Source organism: Tachypleus tridentatus, chromosome 11 (assembly GCF_004210375.1).
Source record: "Tachypleus tridentatus isolate NWPU-2018 chromosome 11, ASM421037v1, whole genome shotgun sequence".
Lineage (NCBI taxonomy): Eukaryota > Metazoa > Arthropoda > Merostomata > Xiphosura > Limulidae > Tachypleus > Tachypleus tridentatus.
This window is the reverse complement of record NC_134835.1, coordinates 49348586-49376579: the sequence shown is the minus strand read 5'-3', so window position 1 is coordinate 49376579 and position 27994 is coordinate 49348586. Positions and strand designations below refer to the sequence as shown.

General features: G+C 32.7%; 1 protein-coding gene across 4 annotated transcripts in view; it reads right to left on the bottom strand.

Annotated features, from left to right (window-relative positions):
• Nucleotides 1–66: 66 nt before the first annotated feature.
• The window catches only part of LOC143232115 (uncharacterized), a 43504-nt gene continuing 15576 nt past the window's right edge, over nt 67–27994 (bottom strand). For 2 of the 4 annotated variants that reach the window (XM_076467200.1, XM_076467199.1), the window contains exons 2-7: nt 13128–13333; nt 11398–11524; nt 9570–10046; nt 8928–9014; nt 6544–6669; nt 67–3480 (exon numbers count right to left, since the gene is read on the bottom strand). In XM_076467200.1, the coding sequence (XP_076323315.1) occupies nt 551–3480; nt 6544–6669; nt 8928–9014; nt 9570–10046; nt 11398–11524; nt 13128–13333 (3953 nt within the window). In that variant the 3' untranslated portion in view covers nt 67–550. Of the gene's footprint in view, nt 3481–6543; nt 6670–8927; nt 9015–9569; nt 10047–11397; nt 11525–13127; nt 13334–17031; nt 17271–27994 lie in introns of those variants that run through there. The other 2 variants (XM_076467201.1, XM_076467202.1) reach the window with 2 other exon arrangements.

The window sequence follows — 27994 nt, the reverse complement described above, 5'->3', positions numbered from 1 at the left end:
TTTAGAAAACAATCAATAACAAACGTTTAAATTTAATATATATGTATATATACACACACACAAGTCTTACAAAATAAGTAATTATTGAGTATTTTATGCATATATGTATGTACAAACTGTATATACTTGTATACGTGAAAGTAATATACAGATCAGGAGCATATAGATATATACAATAAACGTAAACGTTCGAAATATTAAAAGACACAATTAAACAAACTCAGTATTCAGCTTACTAAATGTTTAATATGTACAAAAACATAAACGTGCAGACGTATGAAAGGCTCTACAACAAAGAATTTTGCTTTGAAATATAATAATGCAAATGATGCTTTATGTTATTCGAACAAGTCACATAAATGCATTTAAATGTTTCTTTTTTTACAAACGGTTTGACTTAATGAAGAATTTGGAATATTTTTCATAATTTGTCATGATTTATGTATGTAAAGCAAAATGCTTAGTAGTACAAATCACCGATATGCGTAGTCAATTAAATGAATGCTTGAGAAACAGTACTGAAAATATTACAGTGAAAAAATGACATTTGTTACACCTCGTGAGCGACACCTTCCCCATCATGGGAGGAGCAGTAATACTTTTTGTGAGCAATGAATGTGGATAAATATTTAAATGAAATATTGCACGATTTACAGAATTTTGGGCCTTGTTTCTTAGGCTGACTTGTGTTGGAAGAGCTTTTAAAACTGTTGATCTCTTTTTCTTCTTTGGCTACATTTTGACAAAGGCCCGGATGTTGTTTTTTGTCTGTTCGAATGACACAGTCTTTGCTGTGGCTGTTACTTTCTTTTGATAAAGTTGGTGTTAGACAGGAGAGGTCTGTTTCATCAGAGGGCGTTTTAATTCCATCAGTATCGTTAAGAATCGTTGAACTGCTTAATAGAACCATTGCCGTATTAGATGGATCGACGAAGTCTTTGTGAGCACTTTGTATGTGACGGACAACGCTTCCTTTGTATTTAGAATAATACGAGCACAACATACACCAATAGGCTTGTTCGTTAACTAACTGGTAATAAGGGTCGAAGACTTCTTCATCAGAAGACAATACATTTAATTCTCTTTGGTCAGGATATCCTCCGACCACTTCAGTGTCACAAGTACGTGTTTCCAAAGTGGATACTAAAAATGAGGATTTAACAGTATTAGAACCTTCATCATGAATATTGTTCATCCTCAACTGATTCCCAGTTTCTCTTTGGGCTTGATCATCAGGTGAATTGCGTGAAGTTTCAGAAAAATAGTTTTCAATTAATGGCAAACGAAATGTGCTTGTATATTTAGTATTGTGATCTACTGACGATAGATAAGCGCCTTCAGTGCAAAGAGTTTTAGCCACAGACTCAGAAGTTTGGTGTTTACTATCATCCTGCTCAGACAATGAAGAAGTATCTTCAGAGATACTTGAGGGACTAGCTTTCTTAGTATGATGTTTTTTTATTGAAAATGTGTTTTTTTCATTTTCATAAATTGATTCTGAATGAAATTTATTTTCAGCTTTGTCTGAGCGAGTAGCACCTGAATCAGACTGATGACTTTCAGATAAGACAAAACCATCCTGCTTCTTTTTCTCAAAACTTGAGTCATACTTTACTTCAGGCGGAGTTGAATTTCTTTCCAGATGAGCACGAACGTGAGTGCGCATACCTCGAACTGTATGACCTATATAACCACATAAGATACATTTAAAACTTAAAGCCTCACTAGAAGTAGCAGAAGAAGGTATAGTGTTACCCATCATACCTACGACATCAAAAGAGCTGTACATAGACCTTTGTATATGCACAAAGCATGGATGAGACCTAAAGGCATCTTCCGAAACGTAACACACTTTACATCGACTACATATGAGTCCTTGTGGTGCTTCTAGTGGCACAATTTCGGTAGTTCGGTCTCGTTTTGGGCAGTAGTACGTTTGGTGAGCCTTCAAATTTTTTGGTGATGTGAATTTTACACCACAAGCTACACAGAAGAACTGATAAAACTGCCTTGCTGTAGGCTGATTGGGCAAAGTTTGTGGAATATTATCCACTGCTAACACTTCATTGGATGAATCAAGTGAACCCATTTTGAGGTCAGAAGGCTTGGTTTGGAGAGATTTCGTATTTTTCGTTACAGAATTTGTTGTAAAGACTTTATTAGCTGCAGTTTTCTGTTGACGAGACGCACAATAATTTTTCTTGTGAATTAAGTAATTTTCATATTTGTAAAAAACGATATTACACTCTATACACTGGCTACTTCCTTGTTTGACTAGAACTTGAGAGTGAGTTGGATTCCGTGGTATTTCAACGAAAGGGTTTAATGGACTGTTCTTCTGTATTTTGCTAACAGGTATTTGCACACGAGAAGGATGTAACACGGAGTTAGACGCATCTAAAGGCGTGTTTTTCTCGGTTTCATAGAACTGATGAGATTTACTTTTTGTAGGATATGTGGAGTTAGTCTTTACTGGATCTTTAATTTCATCATCCAAACATGATCGAATGTGTTCACTAAATACAGCAGGAAAGTTAGTATTATTGCTGCTTTTCCTGATGGTTAGGTCAATTGGATGATCTAATGTTTCCTGCTCGGAACCTTCAACTGACAAGGAAGTATCCAGTGATAATCTTCTCACAATATTGTTTTCACTCTTTGTATTCGAATCTTCATCACAACTGTCATTTAACTGCGATTTTACTGAGCAATTTTTTTCAATTAATGTACTTGAATTTTCACAAGAATATAATTTCGTTTCGAAGAGAATATTCTTTCCTAAATCTTTATAGTGGCTAGGCTCATTTATCGAAGATGATGTTCTGTTGACCATACCTGTTCCTGGAGGCTTAAAACTGTTTAGAGTTATGGATTCTGCTTCAGTTCCCGAGAGGTGAGGCATTGTGATGAAAGCATTGGTTGGATTTGTACCAGAAGGAAGTTTCTCTGATGAGTCTTTTGCTACCAAGTCGACAGCTTGATAGTGTTTGAGTTCTGAAGACTCCTGGGATCTAAAGTTTGGAGATACTGCAACTGAGGACTCGGAAGAAGTTTTGACGTTTGTTGTTGACTGTGTGCATTGAACTGTCCTGTTACTGCAATAATGTTGTTTGTGAGCTTGAAATGTTTTCATGGAACAAAACTGTATATCACAGACGGAACAGTACTTGGAAATAGGAGGCATTGATACAGGTGGTACGGTAGTGTAGTTTATGAGACTTTCATGAATACGCATATGCCTTGCTAACCCACCCTTTCTATCTGTAGTGTACAGACAATGTGGACATCTAAATGTTTCTAGATGGGAAGTAGAAACTTTGCTTATTGATTGTTCATGCCTATTCACCTCTCTATTCTCACCAGTCACGTCAGGTGGTAGTTGGTTAATACTGCTATTTTCTTTTGTGAGTTTCTCACCATTAGTTATATGCTCATTTTTCTCTGGTACTTTTGTTTCTTTTTGGCTAATTTGGAGTTCACCTGTACAAAAACAACACAAAAAACACGTGAAAATACAAACTGGAATTTGTTAATCGTCTATCAGCTCAATGTTTGTGTCTAACTGTATCCTGCAAAAATACATATTATCATACAGCTTAATCTTTAGTGTAAACATCTGTAAACATTTTAAAAAATTAATAAATATGAGTCAACAAAGCAACATAGCAGAATTTTTGTATTATTATTTCAGCTAAACTATAGAAAAACAATAGTGGTGTCTTCATATTATAGTAAAGCACTGATCATCGTTAGTGCACACCACACAGAGAAGTGGGTGAAGATAGGTTCTTATCTCTGACTCACCAAAATTAACTTCATGATTACTACGAATGTTTTAGCCAAGCTATGAACAAAACCAACAGACTTTTAATCACATTTTCTGAACTAAATAGGTTTAATTTCAACTCTTCGCCATTATAAGTTGTAAATAAAATTTAGAATATCAACAACAAATTAGATGGTTTGTTCCATCGTATGTAAGCTCTACATTTACTTTTCTGTTGAAGAAACAATAATTTTAAATAAAGTATGTCAATATGACAGAGAAAAATACTTTTATGAAGTTTTCATTAGAATGAGATAAGACACGATGAATATTTCATGGTCAAATTTAAAAGCAAAATCATATGGCAAATAATAATTAATCATAAGAGAATTATTTTAAAAAATATTTACTAAATGATAAAGTAAACAGAAGTCACAGAAATATATAATATTAAATATAATAAATTTAAAAAACTAACTAATTTATAAAAGTGTAAAAAAGTTACAGAAATTAACTTCACATTATAATCACTGAAGACTTGAAAACAAACAGACAGATGACGATTGTAGAATAATTTCAAATTTTTTATTTTGTTCACAAAATAATTTCAATTTTTCAGAGCTTGTGAAAACAAGAAACACAATAGTTATTCCAAGAATTATATTTAAAAGAAATTGGCCGAACACGGACTTGTTACAGCTCGACAATTATTAAAACCTGGTTCACATTCTGTAGTCATAAAGAAAGTAGTCCAAATTTTATGTATGGATGCGTTAGAAGATCGATGCTCAAATTATACTATGTGTGTTTGTAAATTAAGCACAATGGGCTACCTCTGCTCTGCCCACCACGGGTGTCAAAAACCGGTTCCTAGCGTTGTATGTTTGCAGATATACTGCTGTGCCACTGGAAGATTCCACTATTTGATCAGACAAAAGTAGCTTGAGAGTTGGAGGTAGAAACTGATGAATGGCAGCATTGCCTCTAGTCTGTTTGTGGTTTGTTTGTTGATTTTGAATTTTGCGCAAAGTTACATAAAAGTTATCTGCGCTAGCTGTCACTAATTTAGCAGTGTAAGACTAGAAGGAAGGCAACTAATCACCACCACCCATTTCCAATATTGGGCTAATCTTTTACCAACGAATAGTGGGATTAAGCGTCACATTATAATGCCCCCACGGCTGAAAAGGGAGCATATTTGGCGTTGCTAGGATTCAATCCTGCGACTCTCAGATTACCAGTCGAGAGCCCTAACCACCTAGCCATGCAGGACTTCTTTTAGTGGAAAGCATAGAAACGGCTATGTGCAATTAGCCTTTTTTGTAGCATTACGCGAACATTCTAAACAAATAAGCTTTACAAGCGTAAAGAATTTAATATTTTAATATCTACATTTTTTCAGTTTAATGTATGTAACCTTACTGTTAAATTTTGTATTGCACAAGTCCTCCTTGTTCTCTAAATTTGTAGAAGTTTCTCGAGTGTAAAAACAACAATATATGTTACCACAATGCTAGCGTATTTTCGAATATTGTTGCCAAGCGAATTTTTCGAGAATCTCACCTAATGAGTATAAAAGCAGGCCATCGAAAATACAGTTTTAGAGTATTGTCGGTCTGCTACAGTCAGTATACTATAAATCTCAGAAGTTATAACTGTGACAATTGCTTATTAATCGGAAAACTACAGATATTTGATGAGGAATGTTTATATATTTCAAACAGTTCAGCTTCAGAAATTTATTAGGTTTCTTTTTAATTTGGAATTAAGCACAAAGCTACACAATGGGCTATCTGTTCTCTGCCCATTACGTGTATCAAAACTCGGTTTATAGCGGTGTGAGTCCGCAGACACACTGCTATGCTACTGGGGGTCTCAGATAATTAACTTCGAACGTTAGTATTTGTACGAGAATATTAGTTATCTATTCCCTTCTGTTTGTTTGTTTGTTTTTGAATTTCACACAAAGCTCCTCGAGGGCTATCTGTGCTAGCCGTCCCTAATTTAGCAGTGTAAGACTAGAGGGAAGGCAGCTAGTCATCACCACCCACCGCCAACTCTTGGGCTACTTTTTTACCAACGAATAGTGGGATTGACCACATATTATAACGTCCCCACGGCTGAAAGGGCGAGCATGTTTGGCGCGACAGGGATGCAAACCCGCGACTCTCAGATTACGAGTCGCACGCCTTAACACGCTTGTCCATGCTAGACCATTCCCTTCTGTAAAAAGCAAGTTTTCAAACCGCGTTAGATCAAACAATAATAGAGCTAATTAGCATCCCCGTCAAGTGAAGTGTATCTATGTATTAACATAAAATGATTTCGCTTGTCATGGACCAGGATCGTCGATAAAATATTCAGTTTCAAACCAGATATAAGACTCAGTGTTGTTTGTAAGTTTGTAAAACTGTTGTATATAAATCATTATTTGTAATAACCGTTATTATTATAAATTACACTGTTGCTTGTACATTCAAATATATTCGTGTTAAGAAAGAAACTTGTGTGTATCGATCGTATTAGCAAATATCATAAATTTGATACATATTGATGTTTAAATAACTTTTAAATTCAAATTAAATTTTCTGATTATTTGATATCGTAATACGTAATATGCGTAACATAATAAATCGGTAATACGTAACACAAGAAAAACTATAAAAAGCGATGACTAAAGCCAATCTGTAGCGTTATATTATGGTCTTGTCAGAGTTGCAATTTCTGAAAGTTCTATAGGCATAAATTTTGTTTTCATAACCTTAAATAGTACTCACTGTTTGTTACGGAGGATGTGGTGTCGCTTTTATTTTCTTGACGATACGAACAGTAAAACTTCTGATGAGCAGTAAGTGTTTTTTGACTACTAAAGGCTATACCACACGGAACACAACGAAAACCACCTAAAAGCCAAAAAGGAAGGGAAATGAGAGTGTCTTATAAAAGTGAATAAAGGTATCCACTATATAACATTGTCTAATGTACAGTGAAACGTTGTAAATAGTGTTTAGCATTGCCAGTTTGAAACAATTATACAACGTTTCGTTTATGCGCTTGTAAATAAAGTTTAAATTATTAAATGCCAAGAAATAACTTACAAAATACAATAAGGATAAAGATGTATTTGAGAAAAATTTTATCTTCTCCCTGCATGAATATAAATAATAGAAGTAACCTTGAATACGTGTTTATTACAGATAGCTAATTGTGAATGCATTTTACAAGGGACATATTTCTCTAAAAGTGCCTAATATATCGGAATAAATTAGTCTGGGAAGTGTGCAGAGTTATTTGGATATATATAAATTTGTAAATTATAACTAGTTAAATTAATATTGAGCTTTCATGTGTTACTGCCACCACAGACAAAAACAAAACAACAAATTAGTAATACAGCTGGACAATTACTTTAAGTATAGGGATTAATTCAATAAATTTAAAAAAAGTTTGTGATAATGTCTAGTTAGAACATTTTTTTGTTTTTCATAATTCATCGAATAATCTAAACAAAAGCTGAAAACTGTTATTATTCTTAACTAATATATTATTTAAACACTTGGTTAGTTTTATTGACAATAGAGGGCAGTAAACTCCAGGGTTAAGTAATGAAAAAGTTATTTTTTATAAACAGAAATGAATTTCACTCAAAGAAGGATTTAAGGTGCTACCAGTTACTCTTTATCTACATATAATTCGAAAGAACAATAAAAATATTCAGTTCAGAACAGTTAATTTTTACTCAGTAATACAAATGCAATTAAATTAATTTTTTACAAACGCTTCACGTACCGTTAAAAGAGAATGATGCTCTATAAAGGCAAATTTCACAAAACTTGAGTTAAGGAAATAATAATTTAATGTCGTTCCTATTACAATTATTAATATCTTTAGTATAAGATGTAATCACATAGAGCCAATGTGTTTTATATAAGTATTTTCTATATTTCAGTGATCTAAGGAAAAAATAAGAAAATGCGTTTATGTTAGTAAAATATGCGACCAACTGCAAACAACTGGGGACACATAACGTACTTTTAATGGACTCAGAGGGATAAGGAATATAATTTTAAGTAACAAAATGCTTTGATTTTTATTGACACAATTAGCAAAACTTGTTATTACAGAACCTTTCTTAAGCGTAAGTACAAATATAGCAGTATAAAACAGGAAATTCATGTTATGTTAGATACTGAACCGGATGTTTTAGGACTACAGAATGCTCAAAGCCATGTTTAAAAGTAAGAGACCTAAGTGTATGGATAAGATAAAAATTTGTAATAAACTATTAATATAAATTGATTAAAACTAAGTTAACTGTACAAGAAGTGGCTTTTAAATTAATGAAGCTAATTCTATATAGCAAAGTGACTAGAATTACATTACGACATAAATTTATACACGAGAAAACTGAAACCTATCATGACTAACATTCGTTAACGATTAGATATCCTCTCTGTTAAATATATTTTAAACCTTTTATCCAGTAAGATCTCACAAGGTATGGTCAACTTATTAATTGTTAGTTATTGTACTTGCTTCAATTATGGATAGACCCCTAGTTTTTAGAACTCTAGTATTCACTCATACAAACACCAAAACCAAAACTGTTTTTAACTATATTTACGTTATACTTACGTTCTTTTTAAATGAAAAGTTAAAAAAGCGGTTTGTCAGCTAACAGAAAAATCACAATGCAGTTAACAAGTGGTTAGGAGTAATACGTTGTATCTAGTACATATGAAATCTAAAATGCCTTTTCTTTAAAGTTGCTGATTTGTTTCTAGTTCAGTACAAAGCTGTAGAATTGGCTACCTGTGCTCTGCCCATCCTGGCTATCAAAACCTGATTTCTAGCATTGCGAGTTCGCAGACTCACAGCTGTTCCACTGCAGAGCTTTTAGAAAAAAACAAACAAACTGATTTCTCTATAACGTTTGGATCTAGATTTCACAGATAACAAAAGCTACACACATTCACCTTTCCGATTTCTCATCTGATATTATCTTCTCTGCTCAGAACTTATGATCACAATCTAACTATTATCGTCGACTAATGGCACTCGGGAATTTACACTGTAAACTAATCCACATAAATTGTGGTGGTTCTTTTGAGATAAAAAGTAAAATAATACATAACCTAGTCTTGAAATATAATTGACTTACTTAGTTTACCAACCAGGTGCACACCACTTGCATCCTGAGTATTCGGTAGTTCAGGAGTAACAAAAGGTATGCAAATAATCTGACCACCTGGAACAAAAATATTCTTTCAGTTAATTTATTACACAGGATTTTAAACATAGAAAATAAAAGCGATCCTATTCAAAATACTAATTAGATATTTATTAAACATTATGTAATTTAATACATTTCAAACACGTTAAGTTTCTGAAACAACAGTGTCATAAAACTTCTAATGCTCTTTAAAATATTTATTTGAAATAGTTAATTTCAATTCACTTAATTTATTTAATACAATTCAAACACTTTAAGTTTATGAAACAACAGCGTCATAAAACTTATAATGCTCTTCAAAATATTTATTTTAAAATAGTTATTGCCTTTTGAGTTTCTAAAAGGTTTAGGTTATGTTGAAGGTATAACTGATGTAGCAAAGTTTTAATATGTAGTATTTAAATTTTATTTATTTTAAAAGAAATAAAGATTAATTTAAGTAAGCCAAGAAAGCTTTAATATAAGGTGATGAAGAGGAAAATATATTTTAGGGTATAAAGAAATAAGTTATTTAAAGGGTTTATTCGGGAACTCCCCAAAAAAAAAAAAAAGAACAACCCCGATACATACCAGGTGATAGTGCAGGTCGTAAAAAAGAAAATGGTGAGGTGAACGAGGAATTTTCCTGCTCAGATCTACGGAAACCATTCTTTTCTGACGTTAAGACTAAGCTGGAAGGATTTTGAGTTTCTTGCGATGTTATTTTTTGGAAACCATTACTATGTAAAGAATTATCTATAACGGAACTACTTGTTAAGGGTGACGGGCTTCTGTTCTTGATGTGAAAAGTGTCGCTATTACTTGTATTTTCAGACAGTCTTAAGCAACTGCTTGATTTCGTCAACACGGTGGGCGAATCAACTCTCTTTCTGTCCAGCAAACGTGTTTTTACATTAGGGTAGCGAAATTTCGGAAAATTTATTTTTATTTTATTTGCACTCGGAGTTAGCTGATCAATTAATGTGAGTGGTGAATTAATCTCGCACCAGACGCTCAGTTCTTCGTTTTTACCGATATCACCTCTCACCGTACACCATATACTGTTTCCTAAAACAACAGAAAATATCAAAGTATTTTAATAACTTTCGGTTGATTATAATAATAGTAATTATGACGCTATTACGCATTTAATGTGAAAAAAACAACTAACAATAAACTATTTTGAAATAGCAACAATAGAATCAGATGAAGAAAAACAATATTAAATTATTTCGTATTTGATAATTCCAATATACAAATGTTTACTTACGGAGGTTAAAAAAAGATATAAAATTGCTTAAAAACAAGGTAACAATTATACAATGCTAACTCTCATTAAAGGATGGGAAATGTCTTAGTTTATTACTCGTCTTCAGAACTCGTACTTCTTCAGGAGTGACTGATGACGTTGTATGAAAGGCCCATGATGACCGATGGGTTCAATCTCTACACACTTTTGCCACACTTTAAAAAACACTCACACAAAATATTCTTCAACAAGACAGATACGGCCTCGATATTAATTCAATGTAATAGCGACAAAAGTAATCCAGAACTCGATTGCATTTTCTTCATTGGAGCCACTTGAAAATGTTAGAATATTACATGTACAATGATATACATTGTCAAGCACTATGACATACTCTCGTAATGATAAAGAATGAATTACGAATCAAAAGAAAGTGCTATCCAAAGAACACATGTGAAAATACGACAACACAGATAAAATGGTAAATTTTATGCGATTTTTGGTTATACCAATTATGATAAGCAAGAGCTAACAGCAGCATCTAAAAATAGTTTCACCATTATTTTTAGCTTTGCATAAAATGTGTAGCACCTCCAACTACAATTGGGTAATGAAACGCTAATTAGGCTAGTGGTAAGTTACCAAAAATATTTTCACGATAAAATAATCATTTTCATTCTGACCTACTTGGTTCGCATAGCCAGATGATTAGGGCGAGCTTAACTCGCAGTATGAGCGTCACGGATACGAATATCCAAACCACCAAATATGTTCGCCATTTTCGCTCGGGGGGGGATTATAATATAACGGCCATTCCCCCTATTTCTTCGTAAAAGAGTAGCCCAAGAGTTGGCTATAGGAGGTGACGATTAGCTGTTTTCTCTCTAGTCTTTGACTGATAAATTAGGGACAGCTGGCGCAGATAGCTTGACACGAAATTCAAAACAAATAACCTAATATACCTTAACTTTTTAAATATTTTTCTATACACAGTAGCTCATCTTAAGGAGTTTTTAATATCCAAATAGTTTACTGATATATAATTTCTACATAATATTGACCATTGTCTTTGTTGAATGTTCAGAAACTTTTCACATAAATAACTACTTTTCACTCGTAATTAAAATATGCCTTTATACGGCTTTGTTCAAAGTTAGACTATACCCATACCTTCTCTCGTAATTATGATATTGGCCTCTTCAGGATTGGTCGCTACCTTCAGAAACTTCAACCAAAGTCCGTTCTCTCCATCAATCTGAAGAGTAATTTCTTCATCTTCTTCGTTAGAATCGTTGTCCTGTGATTACAAACCAACTTATCATGACAACAAGCATTTCATATAACACTAACCTTAAACGAAAATGGTAAAAAGGTAAAGTGTCTTGTAGAATATATTTAGAAACCTACTATGTTTTGACGATCGAACTACGAGCTATAAATATATTCGATTAGTGACGTAAATATGTAATAACATGCGATTACTTAAATATAACAGAGGAAGGAATGTACTTAAGTAAGTAATAAAATGATGTAAGTTAGTGAATTTAAGGTTCAAAACAAATTATTGATAAGTTATTATGTAAATAGTAATATCGCCACATGGTAATAATAATGTTTTTTGCATTTTTTTATAACAACAAACATAAAAAGATTTTTATTAGACAGTAAATTTAAGGTGTTGTATGCAAGCTTCGTGCAATGAAGGCAGTATTCCAGAGTGATTCAAACTGGAGAAATCATATTGTTATATCAACAGGGCAAGTGATAAGCTTTTTGCATTAGAGAGAAATAGAATTTCATTTGCCTGGGATCAGTTACGTAATAGCCAACATCAATGCACGAGAATAAATGTGACATTTTCCCTTAAATTAATTTATTCCTAAACATTACCTTACACCTCTCTAAGTTATCAGAAAATATGGCTTTTTCTCATAAAATGGAAAATATATGAAGAGCTAATATTACCAAAATTCAAAGTAAATTATCAAAATATAAAGATGAATCGAAGCGAAAGGTTTTATATCAAAGTTTATACTGCAACACGAAATCGTATGCCTTGTAAAGTAAGAAGCAGGTGTTATTCTAAATGGAAACATGGTTTCAAACAATACACTAAAAGATAAAAAAAAACGTTCAGATGCAATAAAGCTTACTAAATGAATTAATAAACTTAAATTCATTAATTAATATTCTAGAAAAAACAGGTAAATTTCTAATCATTGGCAAAATAAATTGTATTTGTTTTCTATTAACACGAGATAGTAAGTTTTAGTTATACGTTTTCTGTATCTTAGGCAGAACTCTTTGGTGAACAAAAAAATGGCCAGCCTTCTTTCGAATCTATGAAATGTTATTTTCATCTATTAGTCTAGAAAGCCTTTTACTAGTTTATCCTGTCCTTATTTAAGACAGCAGATCTTGTATGACAAAACTGCACAGTGCCAAACGTTTTCAGTCTACTACTAGTTACAGTAGTTGTATATTCATTTTGGAAAAAAGATGTTCATTCGTTTTAATGAATCACGTGAAGAGGATAAGAAGATACAGAAAGAAAACAAGACGTGTTTGCTAAAACAAGAAAAATATGATGTTCTTTTCAACTAATCATTTTTATCAAAATATCTTAGATTACAATAAAAGGAAAACTAATATTACTAACAAAATACCGACAATTTCAAGAGAACTTGTTAGACTCAAACTTTTATCTGAAATTAAAACAAAGTTAACTCTGAGGTATGTTCGGACATATTGAGGTAAAAATAAAGAACGGTATTTAAACCATTTTACAGTATTGATGACATAGTTTCACTAAATAAGACATATTCTTTAAGCCCTCAGCATATGCATTTGCTTATTCGAGATACACGAATGTCTTTAAGTCTAGACGTTATTAAACTTACTTCGGTGTAGAATTTCTTTGCGTAAGAACTACGTTGTATGGCTATTCTTCCCTTGTAAGGCCCAAAAGCTGTTCCTTTTATCAGAGGCTCTTTCGTATACACGGTTTGGACACTGATATCACCATCCTTAGATTCTTTAATGACGAACACATCTGTGGGTAGTTGAATTAATTCAGCGAGTTCTTGTAGATCGTCTTCTGACTTACCTAAATGTATGTGTGTATAAATAACACGTTGTACTTAACTATAAAGTTTATGGTTACATGCTAGCTATATTAAACTGTAAGATTTTAAAAGTTTTATGTAAATATTAGGTATGTTGTATTATTCAAAACTCTTCTCGTTGTCTGACTTGGTTTGTGATCGAAATAACGAAAAAAGTCGCGAGTGAGAGAAACTGACGACAAAATGTCGGTTGGAAGCTAATTTTAAAAGTTTAGACTAAAAAATAAATATTTTTATATAAAATTATTGTCAAACGAGTTACAAAAATATTTTAGATAGAATAAAATGGAAAAAAAATAACATTTATATTATTAACGTTATCGACAGAAAGAGGCTACACACGCTAGTGATTTCTTTTGAATTACTTGTTGCTGTTATCAACAAGATATACGGTACGATAACAAGTTGTTTTCGTGACATCTATTGAGAAAGACGCCATAACATTATGCTTTACTGATAACTGTAGAACCAAAAACATTTGATATGTAAAAGTACTAGTGCAAAGAGCTCTGTATAATATAAGAATGACAACTTTACTGAATCGAATTCTTGATAATTTGGTAAGCGGGACGACACACAATACAACATTTTACAAGTTTTAACTTTCTGCATCAAAAACACTCCTTCTTTATTGGAAATTTCCACAAACATTTTATTTAAATATCGTTTACAAAGCTCCAATCCAAGTAGATATAATTCACAATAAAGAATATTTCATTCAAAATTTTCTTGTGAGTGTCCCAATTTACAAGTTTCTTGCATGCAGGATAACTTTTCTATAGTTAAAAATTCATTGCAGTCTAGCCCATATATTTCCCTGCTTACCTGTTACTTACATCTAGTCACAGAATTTTACAAGGTACTTGAATACTGCCGTAATGGATCCCACTTAGAATTTACTTGCATCTTGTTGTAATGCTCCCCACTTGCAAGTCAGAGTTATATCTAGCCGTAGTTTCCTGTTACAGGTTCCTTGTCTCTAGTCGTGATACTCCCCACTTACAAGATAGAATTGCAACTAGTTGTAAAGTAGTTCCATATTACAAATTCCTTGCATGTAATCGTAATGCTCCCCAATTACAAGTCAGAGTTACATCTAACTGCAGTTTCTTATTACAAGTCTTTTGCATCTAGTCGTTATATTTCTTCCCTTTTTTTCAAGATAAAATAAATGTTCAACTTTCAATAAATTACCTTTAACCTAGTTTGAATTAAGCCAGACTCTATTTACAGATAAGAGGATAAGGTAGCGAATACCAGTTTTTAGTTTGTTTTTCACACGAGAGTTTTGTAGGTAAAGTGTAAAAAATAGTAACTTAAAAGAATGTTATCAGATGTGTTTTAGGAGGCATTGAGATGTATATACATAGAATTACAGAGTTTCAAAATTATTTTAGGCTGAGATCTAACACTTCTATGTAAAGATCATAAAGAATTCTGCAAACATGGCGCTCTTATGATCCAAAATGTCATAGAGTCAAGTATAAGTTTATAAATTCTGTGAATTTTGACATTCATTTTTACACTTTCATGCAACTGAAGGTAAAAGTGAGAGCCTTAAGGTTTATTCAAAAGTCATAATTAGAAAACGCCAGGTGCATGGATAAAAAAAATACAAAAAAATAATAACGTCCAGTTTGGTGTGTGTTTAAGAACTTTTATTCATGTTAGAAACCTGTTTTCATATTTTTCGGTAACTATAGTTACATATTATACATCCTATAGTGCAATATCTGGTTTCTGTTGTCAAAAAAAGGCTTAATCTGCATAGTTATGAGAGAGCAAATACGAAGCTAAAAGTGTAAAGCTTAAGACAGTGTCTAACTTTCCAAGAAAAGTCCTATTTTATTTACTTATTATTTTCCCTCTAGAACGTCCTAGAAGTACGTGGTCTAATGGAACTAAGCTATCTGAATCACCAGCAAACATTTTTAACGTTAAAGAAAGAAAATCCTAGGGGTTATCAGTAGTTGATGTAACACAGACTTCGTACTTGAGCTATGTAACGCTCGTTTTAAAGTAATCGTAGCTGGAAGTAACACTTAATGCAGGATGTCTTACCGTTAAAGTGGCATGCTTAAAGTTACATACACAACAGCATACTGATATATCATGCACAGAAAATGTTAGAAGTATAAGAGGCCTATCAATATATAATCACGTATCCGTATAAATGAGGCTATCCATATAAAGGGAAATTTAGAACTCACATATACGAGCACATTGTTACAAAACACTAAAGCGGAAATACGCATTGTTCCTCATTGTCTGACTGTTTATCAGTTTGTCTTGTAGTCATTTTAATACGTCATCGATTCAGGTTTCCACGAACGCAGGTTCGTATTTCATCAAGTTTATCTTTTCATATAGTTAAAGGAAAATTTAGTTCGTAGATTCTGTACTCAAGGGCTCATTTCGCTTATCTTATCAGCTTTCGAATCATTCTCTAGCCTCCATATGCTGCATGATTTTTAACGGACAACAGTTTCTGTAGATGCTGCCATGTGAGTCGTGATCTTATTTTGCGACCTAGATGTGGTCGTTTCACTCACAATCTTAAGACGTTAACTCGTGAGAAGAATGATAAATAAAAACTTAAAACATCTTTGTTCTTTGTGTTTGTATGTCTTGAACACCACGCAGACATGCATAATATTTAAATCTACTGTCACATTTGTTATGATAAATATGTAAACAATCAACGTCACTTAACTTTCAGAGATTTAAGTTTCATGTACACCTCGTGGTTAGGTACACATACGTGTGTTTTGTATCTCTAAGGGAACAGTTATAAAACACATAAAAGTATGCAATAGAATTCACAGAAAAATGAAGATAAAAAGTATATGTTTTTGTCATATTATAGCTTATCTTTTTACTTTAAAGTATTTGAATTCGTGCGAGCCAAATCCCAATATTGTTGTCTGAAGTATTTGAATTCGTGGGAGCCAAATCCCAATATTGTTGTCTGAAGTATTTGAATTCGTGCGAGCCAAATCCCAATATTGTTGTCTGAAGTATTTGAATTCGTGCGAGCCAAATCCCAATATTGTTGTCTGAAGTATTTGAATTCGTGCGAGCCAAATCCCAATATTGTTGTCTGAAGTATTTGAATTCGTGGGAGCCAAATCCCAATATTGTTGTCTGAAGTTAAACCATTTACTATAGTAAAATAAGTGATTCACAACCAATTTGTAATGGTGGAAAATGGAAAATTAAGTAAAACATTGCTCTACGTTAGTTTTATTTAAGCAAATCTATATATATATATATATTACGTTTTTTTCATAATTATTCCTTTTCATTTATATATATTAGCTTCATATTATTAATGATATACACATTGGATCGTTTAAGTGTTAATGTTTTATACTATTAAATGTGATTAACAGAGATCTAATGCTTTGAATAAATCAAGGAAGTGAATCTTATGCAAGATAAAACAGTTTGTTAGTGGCAATACAACTGTGTGCGGCAGTGGCATTTGTTATGTGTTAACGGGCCGGGCTGCTGTTCAGAAGTCTCAAATATTCAGGTTTCATATGCCACTAAACACACTTAAAACTATGAAGACGTTATTAATGTATATTAATCCCTCTATTCTATTAAGTGTATCCGTAAATAAAAAAACAAACAACAACTGCCAAAGTAATACTAAAATATAATAAAACAACCTTACCTTCGAAAGTGTGTGTGCGGTATTTGGATATCATGAATAAGCAACACTAAATAACTATCTTTACTTAAACAGGCTTAGCAGCTGTCGATCCAGTTCCTGCACTTTTGCTATGTAGCACCGTAAAGAACTTAGGTTTAAGCAAAACTTTACTAAACTACTTCTATGGACCAACCATGACTTAGTGCCTAGCGTGGCTGGAATTAAAACTTGATGACTTATCGTCCCACTCCCCGTTGTCGCAAAAATGTGCTCCTTATTTGGTAGCTGTGGGTAAGCTATAGGAGTGACAGTAACATCACGTTATTGGGCTAGCCAATACTAATTCAAGAGAAGTAGATGTGTGCTGTTGACCAAATACTTTCTCTCTAGCTTAGAAGTTCCCAGCTGAGGACCAGCTTTTTATACGTATAAAACCCTTGTGTGGCTTTGCGCGAAATTTCTAAACAATAGCAACGTTATTTCTACGCCTAAAGGTAAATAGAAACGACCGTCGTTTATTACTTACGAGAAGTAATTACAGATAAGGATAATGTGTAATTTAAAACATACTAATTGACTTAATAGTCAGAAATATCACAGCGTGAGAACAGTCGTATATTTTAGTAAACTGACCTTTGTAAGGCACTAGAATGTAATATATCAAATTAGTTTTCAAACCTAATTTTCTCTGTATGGCTGAGTAGGCAATATAAGTGAGAAATATGTAATACTTTACTTACTAGGATCCTTATCCTGAGTTGCCAAACCTCAGTTTAAGGTTTTTGAACAAGGCATAATAAAGGTATGACTTTTTTGAAGATACAGCAATGCACTCTGAAGTGTAAACGAAACAGTCATAATAACTGTTGTCTCGTCTTCCCAACAGATGACGCCTGATTTTCTTTTTGCTGTTTCTCTTGTAAAATCTGGAAACACTTCACGAGGTTCTACAAAATAACTTAACAGACAAAGAACCGAAAATTTTCGTAAAGAGCTTTTTCATTTCTCAAAATATTTCAGTCAGCATTTTTGTTTTTATTGCTGTTTATAAAATTTAGTTTATGTTTTATTAATTTGGACTTTCAGTCACTTTATCAATATCTTAAATTTGTTTTGAATTAATTACAAAGCTACACAATAGGCTATCTGTGCTCTGCCAACCAGGGGTATCGTAATACGGTTTCTAGCGGTGCTAGTCCGTAGCCGTACCGCTGTGCCCTCGGGGGCAATATCGTGAGAAAAAAGTTTGAAAAATTACTTCTGAAAGATATTACATACTTTGTATGCGTAAAAGTTTTCTTTTTTAAGTTTTCTAAATGATGTATATCACATGTTTACCAGTCAAAGTGAACTATGGTACAATGCATTCATTCAATTTACGCTGTTATTCATTTTAATAAAATATTCTCTACATAAAAGAAACAACTTTTAAACATACGATTGTTCATTTGTTGTGTTTTGTGCAAAACTACTCGAAGGTTATTTGCGTTAACCGTCAATAAGTTTGATCCGATCAACAAGAAGGAAGGGAAGCTAGCCCGTAGCAACCCCGCAATTGAAAAGTGGGTTTAAACTGTAACTCTTTCATCAGCCACGAAATGTGGAAAACGTTTTTGCAGCGCTCAGATTCACAGTTTGATTACGATAACCACGAACTTACGTCTAGCCCAGGGAGAAAAACAATAAAAGCACTAATAGTGAAATCACTTGTAATACTATAAGAAACTTATTTAGACAATATTTGGGATTATTGTGGACTATTTCTTAATAAAATGCCGCTGAGCAAAAAAAACAACAACAACAACAACAAAATCTTTCATTCTTCATCGCTAAAACAACTTTCCAAGGTCACAGATAAACATCTTTGAAAGTGAAAATTTATCATGTATACTATTCGAGAAAAATGATCACATATATATATAGATAAAGTGTTATTCATAAATAAACCCATGAATTTCTCTTTGCTTTTTATTTTAATTTAGATTTTATCAAGTTATAAATAAATGGAGACAGCGCTTGTCAGTGCCAGATAGCAAAAACTGTTTTTTGTTCCAAATGTAGAGAGATAAGAGACGCCAGCATCAGCAGAGTTTCTATCACATTTCATATCTTTTCATGTCTGAATTCAAGTATTTTTGATAATAGACTTAGTTTGATTAAAGATTAAACGTCCATTAATGGAAAAAAATGGTAATGGTAAAGCTAGAGCTTAAAAGTATGAATTGAAACTTCGAATCAAGATATATACTACGTATATATAGATGGTGAAAACGTCGTCTTGGATTTTTTTCATTTTTGTAAATTCAAAAACAGAGATTTAATAAAGAAATATTAGTTTGTTGTTAGGTTTTGTGCTGCGTAACATAGGAGAAGTAAAAGTGGTTAGATTTTAACATATTATTTGTCACTGTAGAAGTTTGTTGTGTCAATAAAATGAATTTTCTATAATTCTACTCTTTGTTATGACATCTCTATTGTTATTATAGCAAGTTCATAAGTTCAAGAAGCGATCTAATAGAAAAATCGTTATTTTTATTATTAACAACAGTGTTTACAAACCTCTCCAGTGAGAAAGAGATGAATTTATTGATTTAAAAGCTAAAATCCGGAATTCTATTTACTGCAGATAGCCCAATGTAGCTTTGCTCTAAAACAAAGAAATGCAGTGGATTAAACAGTACAAATTAACAATAAGGTACTTTGAGACGAAAAACTTTAATATTTACATTAAACACGACAATATTTAATAGTTGCAGATGTATTAAAACATAAAAGAGGTAAGAATGAAACACGATTTTAAGAAACTTAGCAAGAAAGATTTATTATATGATTAAGTATTTATTCGGCATCAAATATTAGCAAAGACTATATCTGACAGAAAAATACTTTAGAATATTTAAATTATATTTATAGGAAACGTAACTGTACTGAAAGTGATGTTTAAAGAAAGGTTTAAGAATATTGACTATGATATAGAATGTTATTTTTAATAAAAGAATTTTTTATTAAAAAGGATATTTCTGAACAATATGATTTAACCTATTCACGTGTTTTTGCATTTTTCATAATTCACATACAATTTAATTTAGACAAAATATTATAACTTTATTTTATTCGATTAACCCTTTTATGGTTAAACAACTATAATAAGTGGTTTTAATGCGATTTTACTTCTACATTCAAATAACTTATTTTAGAAGTTTTTATCACAGGTTATAAATGTATATATTTAATTAGTCTCCCAAGGACTCAAATTTTAACGATAAATAAATTGTATGATTTGAAAAATGAGAAACTATTAATATAATTCTATAAATGAATCTCCTTCGGTGAATTTCGAGTAGTGTCTTACGTGCTAGAAATTGAGTTTTTAATCCTAATACGTGAATAATGCTTATAACTAATCTTGATAACTAATGATATGATCACTTACTTAAGTCCCCTCGGTGGACTCAGCAGCTAACCTGATGTGGCTTTGCTTTAAGAAAATACAAACATACATAAGCTTTGTCAGCCCCCAGTGGCTCAGCGGTATGTCTGAGGACTTACACCGCTATAAACCGGGTTTCGATACTCGTGGTGGGCAGAGCACAGATAGCTCATTGTGTAGCTTTGTGCTAAAATCAAAACAACAAAAAACGACGTAAGTCCTGTCAACGTATAATCTGACATACTGTTAACTTATTGCTCCAAGCTACTAAAGAAATGTTGAAGTGCGAAACATTACGTTTTAAAGTAAAACTGATGCAAAACCAGTAAAAACATGATTTGTTAAGCAATAATAATTTGTCATATTATAACATGTCACTTTTTGGTAATTTATGTTTGATAAAAGCGAAGTTAATTTGTTGTTTTTCATAAAAAAATTGAAAAAGAAATTGATTTCCATTAGCGTAATGTGTTCAACTTTAAAATAAAAGTCCTTGAAAACCAGTTTAAGATATGGCAAAATCACTATATGAAACTAAACTGGTTTTTTTTCCATCATTCCTGGTATTGGTTGCTTATACTCAACAACATATCTATTATTATTAATGGCCTATGAATTCACAGCGACATCAAATTAAAGATTATCAGTTAGCTGCCACAAGGCTAGAAATCTTTAGAAAGAATGTTTACTAACGTCTTTAGTCTGTCTAGTGATATACACACCTACTGTAAATAACGCGTTAGAAAATAGCAAATCATTGGATATGTTGATATCGTATTACATACTGTCTGGTTTGTCGAGAATTAATCTCTTTGTGATCAGCGTAATTCGTGAAATACGTGCTGTTAAAGGAGAGGGGTACATCTGACATTAAGTACAAAGTGTTGATTTTACACATTTTGTAAAATTGTAAAGAAGGAAACATGAAATGAAGAAATTGTTGATCTGTACGCACTCAGGTGTTTTATTCTTTCTTGTATGACTACAGTGCGCTTTTCAAGACGTTTTGTCAAATATATTAACAACTACACGCCCAAACCAGTAATACAAAAGCATTTACTAGTGTCGCACGTACACACATTGTGAAACATGAAGCGGTGCCCGATTAGTTGAAGTAACACGTAATGAAAATACTATCAGATTTGCACTGCTAATAGAAAGTTTAATTCAACTGTCCAAGTATGAGTGTGTGTGCAGTGATTCATTTTTAAGACGACAGTGTTTTTTACTTGGAAAGAATGGACAGGCGTGGCCCAGTGGTGAGGGCTCTCGGACTGAGACTTAAAAGAAGGACTGGTGGAGCCAGTGGTTAGGGTGCTCGGACTGGAGGGACGGGTGGAGATCAGTGCTTGGGGATCTCTCTCCGCGTCCATTTGCAGCAAAGAAACAAACTCTACATTTTAGGACAGTGAGTGCGCACTAGGAGTGATTTTCAAATCATAGTGTTAGGCCAGAGAAGCCCATGGATGTGTTGTATAACCATCTCCTCTTTAGTCTATTACTTCAAAATTAAGGATAGCAATGCGCGGATGGCCTCATGTAGTTTTGCTCAAAACAATCTAAACAAACAAGCAATAGAACATGAGGTCATTTCAGTGCTTCTTTCAGAAAATACATTTGTAGTGTCCTTGAAACACTTATGCTATCGTTTAATTGAAGCATTAGATAGCGCCTGCGTGTGACAGCTACGGGGACCATAACTTAATGGTCCGACATACAGCTGAACTTTCTTTTATTAAATGAATGTAATGGTAACCAACACAGCCATAACGTATTGACTAAACTCGTTGTCAAAGTGTCCAGTTGCTTACCCGTCAGATATGTTTATCATGAGAGTAGACTACTTACAACAGACTAATAATGCAGTCAGGATAATATAATGTGCAGTCCTTACACATAACACATTTCAGTAGCAATCCCCCGATATATCTCAGCAATAGAATTCTGACCTGCAAACTGAGTACGTATAAATATTATTATATTCATATGTATATATTAAACACTACTCTTAAAATATTAGGACTGTTACCAGTCGCGATAGTCTTACTGGCTATTTCCACAACGGAGTTGAATCAATACGTTACGAACTTGTTGATCGAACGCGTTATAAAGGCAGCATACAAAATATGATTGATTTCTGTGTTATTACTGACACGTTTGTTAATACTTTAAACTAATATTTGACAGTCTCAATGGCTTGACATACTCCTGCACCGCAGATTCTGAAAGAAAGTGAGATTGAAAGTTATAAAAACAATTCACTGCCTCACTGTTGTTTGATTGGTATTAAGCAAAAAGCTACATAAAGGGCTATCCAAGCATTGCCCATCACGGGTACCGAAAACTGGTTTGTAGCGGTATAAGTCCATAGACATTTCGCTGTGTCACTAGGGGAAATTCCGTATTATTAAAAACTAGAAAAAAACGCACAATTTGAGGAAATGCGGTATCGAAGAATCATATTGATTCATAAAATGTCAAATAAGTGTTCATAGTATATTTCTGACCTTGTTAAAATAGTACAAGATATTAAGTGATATACATGAAGTTTTAAAATAGTAAAAATTTTAGGTTATGTACGTGATATTTCAAAATAGAACAAAACTTTAGGCTATATGTGTGATTTTTTTAAACAGTTTCACGCTTTGTGTTTTATAAGGGATTTTACAATGTAGATTTTGTCACACAATTTGTCTGTCTAATTCATAAGGTATTTTTGGTGGGTTTTTTATAGCAAAGCCACATCGGGCTTTCTGCTAAGCCCACATAGAGGAATCAATTCCCAGATTTTAGAGTTTTAAATTCGTTGACTAACCGCTGTACTGGCGGGGAGAAATTCATAAGGACAAGAACAAACATATACTTTGAAAGTTCAGATCAGTTTATATACACAAGTTATTCAAACATTGGAATTTACAAATAAAAGACTCCAGCTTATTTGAGAAAGTCAGTTTCTTCATTGGATTTCATTTATTCAAATAAACTGGTTGTAAATGGCTGTAATACTTTTTATTACAATATACAATCAGTAAGTTTTATAAAGTGAGTCTGCATTGCTCTTTTTGACATTGGAATTAATACTAGTTTGTCTTCTTATCAACATAATAATCTTGAAAAAGAACATTAACGTGTATAACTAGTTTTGGTATCGTCTCTCTGTAGACTAATATTCTATTGCAAGAACTAATTGAACTGCGTAACGAGTTAGTGTCTTCGTCTTGAAATGTAATAAATGGGTGGTATAAAAGCAGGCTTCTCTTTTCCCAGTTAAATAATTAAATTTTAAGTTGAATGTTTTCATGTACGATCAGGTTGATGGAGTTATAATGGATCAATGCTTGCATTTGATACGTATGATCTGTTTTTAAATTATTACGTTTGGAAAAATACTCTTAGCCATATTTATAATGGTATGTTTGGTTCTTTTGAATTTCGTGCAAAGCTATGCGAGGGAAATCTGCGTTAGCAGTCCCTAATTTAGTAGTGTAAGACTAGAAGGAAGGCAACTAGTGAAAACTACCTACCGCCAACTCTTGGGCTACTCTTTTGCCAACGAATAGTGGTATTGACCGTCATATTATAACGTCTCCAAGGCTGGAAGGGCGAACATGTTTGGTGTAACAGGGACCATTTTTATAAATAACAAAATTATTTTAATTAATAAATAACGTCTATTGGTCAATACGATCATAAATATAATTGCATCCTGGATTATTTACTAAGTAATTAGCAATGTAATTTTAAAATCAATGCATATAGTTAATTCACTACAACACTTAAACCTAACTATGTTCTTATGGATTCTACTCGCGGGAAACTATAATTTTATTAGATAAAGAAATAACTTGAATTAGATAATATTTGAAACGCCATGTATTTAACTTTTTTTTTCTTTCACTAAACGATATATCTTTAAATCTTAAAGTTTAATGTACTTATGAACAAAACTAATAGCAATAGTATTACTTTGTGTAAGGAAATAACTGAAATACGTTAAAGAAGAAATTAGTTACAGTTCTAATCAGATTTTATACACAGATGCAAATCTAATGTGTTTTCAGATCCGTTGTAAGAATAGGAAATGTATTTAATTATATAATGTAATAAGACGTTGTTTTAAATCTATAAATTCACGTGTCAGTTGTGCAAATATCACAATGTGTAGGGTCCAGCAAAACAGTAGACAAAATCGTATAATGTGGCATACATATAGTAAATGAGAAAACTGTTGTGTTAGCATGTTTGGATAGAACGAAATGTGATATGACATCCGACAGTTTAGTGATAAAGTGGAGTTGACGACGAGTAATAATCATGACTTTCAGAGAGGTTCCTGGTTGATAAATTAGCCGGTTAGCTTTTTTTCGATTATAGATAACATTTGAGTTACACATGCCAATATTTTGATACTATCTGTTGACAATATTTTGAATTTTGATTTAGGTTCAAACTAGAAAGATGGAATGTTTTGGACTAATATAAACTTTAATATATATTTTTATCTATCCATATTCAAAGTGCATTCCGTTTCAAAGATACCTGCACACTTGTGGATACGCAGTACAGAACTCGTGTAAATCTTTCGTGAAGGAAAAATGGGTTCAAACACTGCTGATAATATGTCATCAAAACCAATGTTAAATAAATATCCAGGAACCTTCCCCACCTATATCTGTATTAATGTTTTAACCATCTCATTTCACTAACAAATATATTTAATGCCACCTACAAACTTGTCCTTACCTTCATGAGTCTGTAACATTCTTTAGTATTCAAGTGTCTTTTTGAATGTAACATTTATCTGATGATGACTAGATGCTGTGGGTCAAAACGTTGTAATTATCAAAATGACAACTCTCCTATTGTAAAATTTGCTGTTATTTTATCCCGAATTAATTATTACGTCACATGTTTAGCATTAGTTGGTAACAAAACCATCCAGACTGTTAATAGCACTAAGTAAAACAAGATATGAATTATTTCCTGCATGGTTCAATCTGTTAAACTATATTCAAACTAAAATAAAATTCAAATAATTCTCACAGTTTAATACGAAATTGAATTTTATTGATTTCGGGCAATCTTACCTATAAATTCTACGTACCATTATAAAATTGACAACTGTAATGCAACATTCCCATAAGTTATTACTTGTTCATTTATACTTATTATATTTTCACTTTTCACTAGGATACTTTATTTTATTGTTGTAAATTATCACCTAATGATGGAGCCTGTGGAATTCAGTGCACAGTAGGAACATTAACATTTGTAAACAACAAACGACATCCTTACACTTCAGCATTAAAAACTCAAACCACAGAATATTTTTCTTTATCAAAAACTAATGTAACTTCCATATGTGGATATGCTATTTTAGATAGTAATGTCGCAGTTATAAAACTATTAATTTTACAGTTCCGTCTCACCAACATCTTGCAAGACATATTTAGGTAATTATTTCAATTTTCGTAAAGGTTTTCTGCATGTAGTTACTAATATCTTTGTGTTCTGGATGTCTGAAGGCAGTAAATATGTATTAATCCCTTTGCTTATGTAAAGGTTACATATACTAACTCTACCTCATAGAGGCTTATACCAGTTGGACCATGTGTCTGTGTCCACTCTCTGGAGTTGGGTTTGGTCACAAGGTGTACTGTAGATACATTAAAAGTTGATGTTTCTTTTCTTTGAAGAGGTAATTTCCAATAAATATTTGACACATGTGACCTACGTATTGTAAGGTATCAGATTATCCCTTAAGTAATGTCCAATTTTAGGTTCAGAAAAAGAGAAAGGATTTTAAACGCTTTTAATGTTATTTGATCAATTATGTACGTTCTATTATTATTAATTACTTCCTGCCAACAATTCACAAGCTTCTGAATGACACTTCTGTAAAATTCTTGGGATTTGGAGGAAAAAAATGTAAATAGGGTTGTTTTGACATCTTCATATGTTCCAAGCTTTTTTTTATTAAGATAGTTCTACAAACTTCGTAATAGATGATAATCAGATGGGGCAAGGTCTGGAGAATAAGAAGGATGTGGAGGTTTTTCCCAGTCTAGCTCTTCAATCTTTGCAAATGTGATCCTTGTTGTAACACATTTACGATTGATCAAAGCAGGTCTCTTTTCTTTCATTGCAACATTTAATGATCTAACTCTTTACAATAGAAGTCTGATGTAAATGTTACATTTAGTTGCAGCAACTGCAAGTGGATCACACCAACAGTATCCCACCAAACGTTTAACAAGACTTTCCTAGGGTGGAGGTCCATTTCTGGCTGTGCTTTAACCAGTTTACCTGTACTGAGCCATTGTCTACGGCGCTTAACCTTTTTATAAAATATTAATTTTTCATGACCTGTCTAAAAATGGTGAGTTACGTTCACAAGAGTGCAGAAACGTGCAAATGTCCGCTCTTGCTCTAAGGTTGGCTTCTATCAACTCATGGAGGACCCATTTTCCACGTTTTGACACCTTTCCAAGCTGTTGAAGATGACGGTAACCTGTTGAATGGGTTGAATTAAGCTGAGTTAGTTCTTCAACTGTTACATCACAATCTTCATCAAGTGCAGCTAACAGCAAGCTATCATTAAACTCAACAGGATGACCTGAATGTGGTGCATCACTTAAGCTGTAGTCACCTGATATGAACTTCTGAAATCATCTTTGACATTTTCTTTCATTGAGATACTCCGCACCATAAACACTTTGAATGTTTCGTGTAGTCTCTGCTGCACTATTGCCTTTAAAAAAAAATTCATAAAGCATTATATATGCCTACACTTTTAATTCTTTATAAGAATTTATTTGATTAATGATTTGAAAAAGTGTAGTTGGGTTAGTTTATTTTATTTGTTTCAACATTTTATACATGCCCTACTACATATTTTAGTCAAGCCTTCTACAAAGATAGAAATGATGATTTACATTCTGTATTAAATTTTCGGACATTACTCATGGAATGACCTGATACTATACTATGACGTTTTGTCTAACTTGGAAAGTAACATTATTATTCTTTTATTTGTCCTATGCAGACACAATGCGGAAAGCGTCTCCAGATACACTAGGTAATTTGAGTACAAACGATTACAGGCTGGCCAGCATGTAAAATACGTTAGAGGTTTATGAATAAAGATCTGTTTTTGCGTTCATTTCTGTTTACTTGTATTCCCCTTGCTGTCTGTTTCTGATTTATTCATCGCTTAACAGTTCTGAACTTGAGTCCTGCGGATAGTTTAGCTTGTGCTAGAATAATACAGTAATAACTTTATTATTTCCAAACGTATAATTTTAGACTTACATCAGGTAAGAGCCCTCTAATGATTCCATGTTAAGATTCGAACATTATAAAGCTAATATCGGGGTGTGATCCACAGGACGCTAAAATCCGAACAAATCAAAGTGAGGTGAAACAGCAAACTCTTGGACAGTAATCTCCCAATTTTGATTCGAAGAGGGGGAGTGTCAGCTTTGCAATGGAATTCACGTAATTACCGTCTACATAATTGTATTTTTCTTTGCTTAACAAACTTTATATGTACAC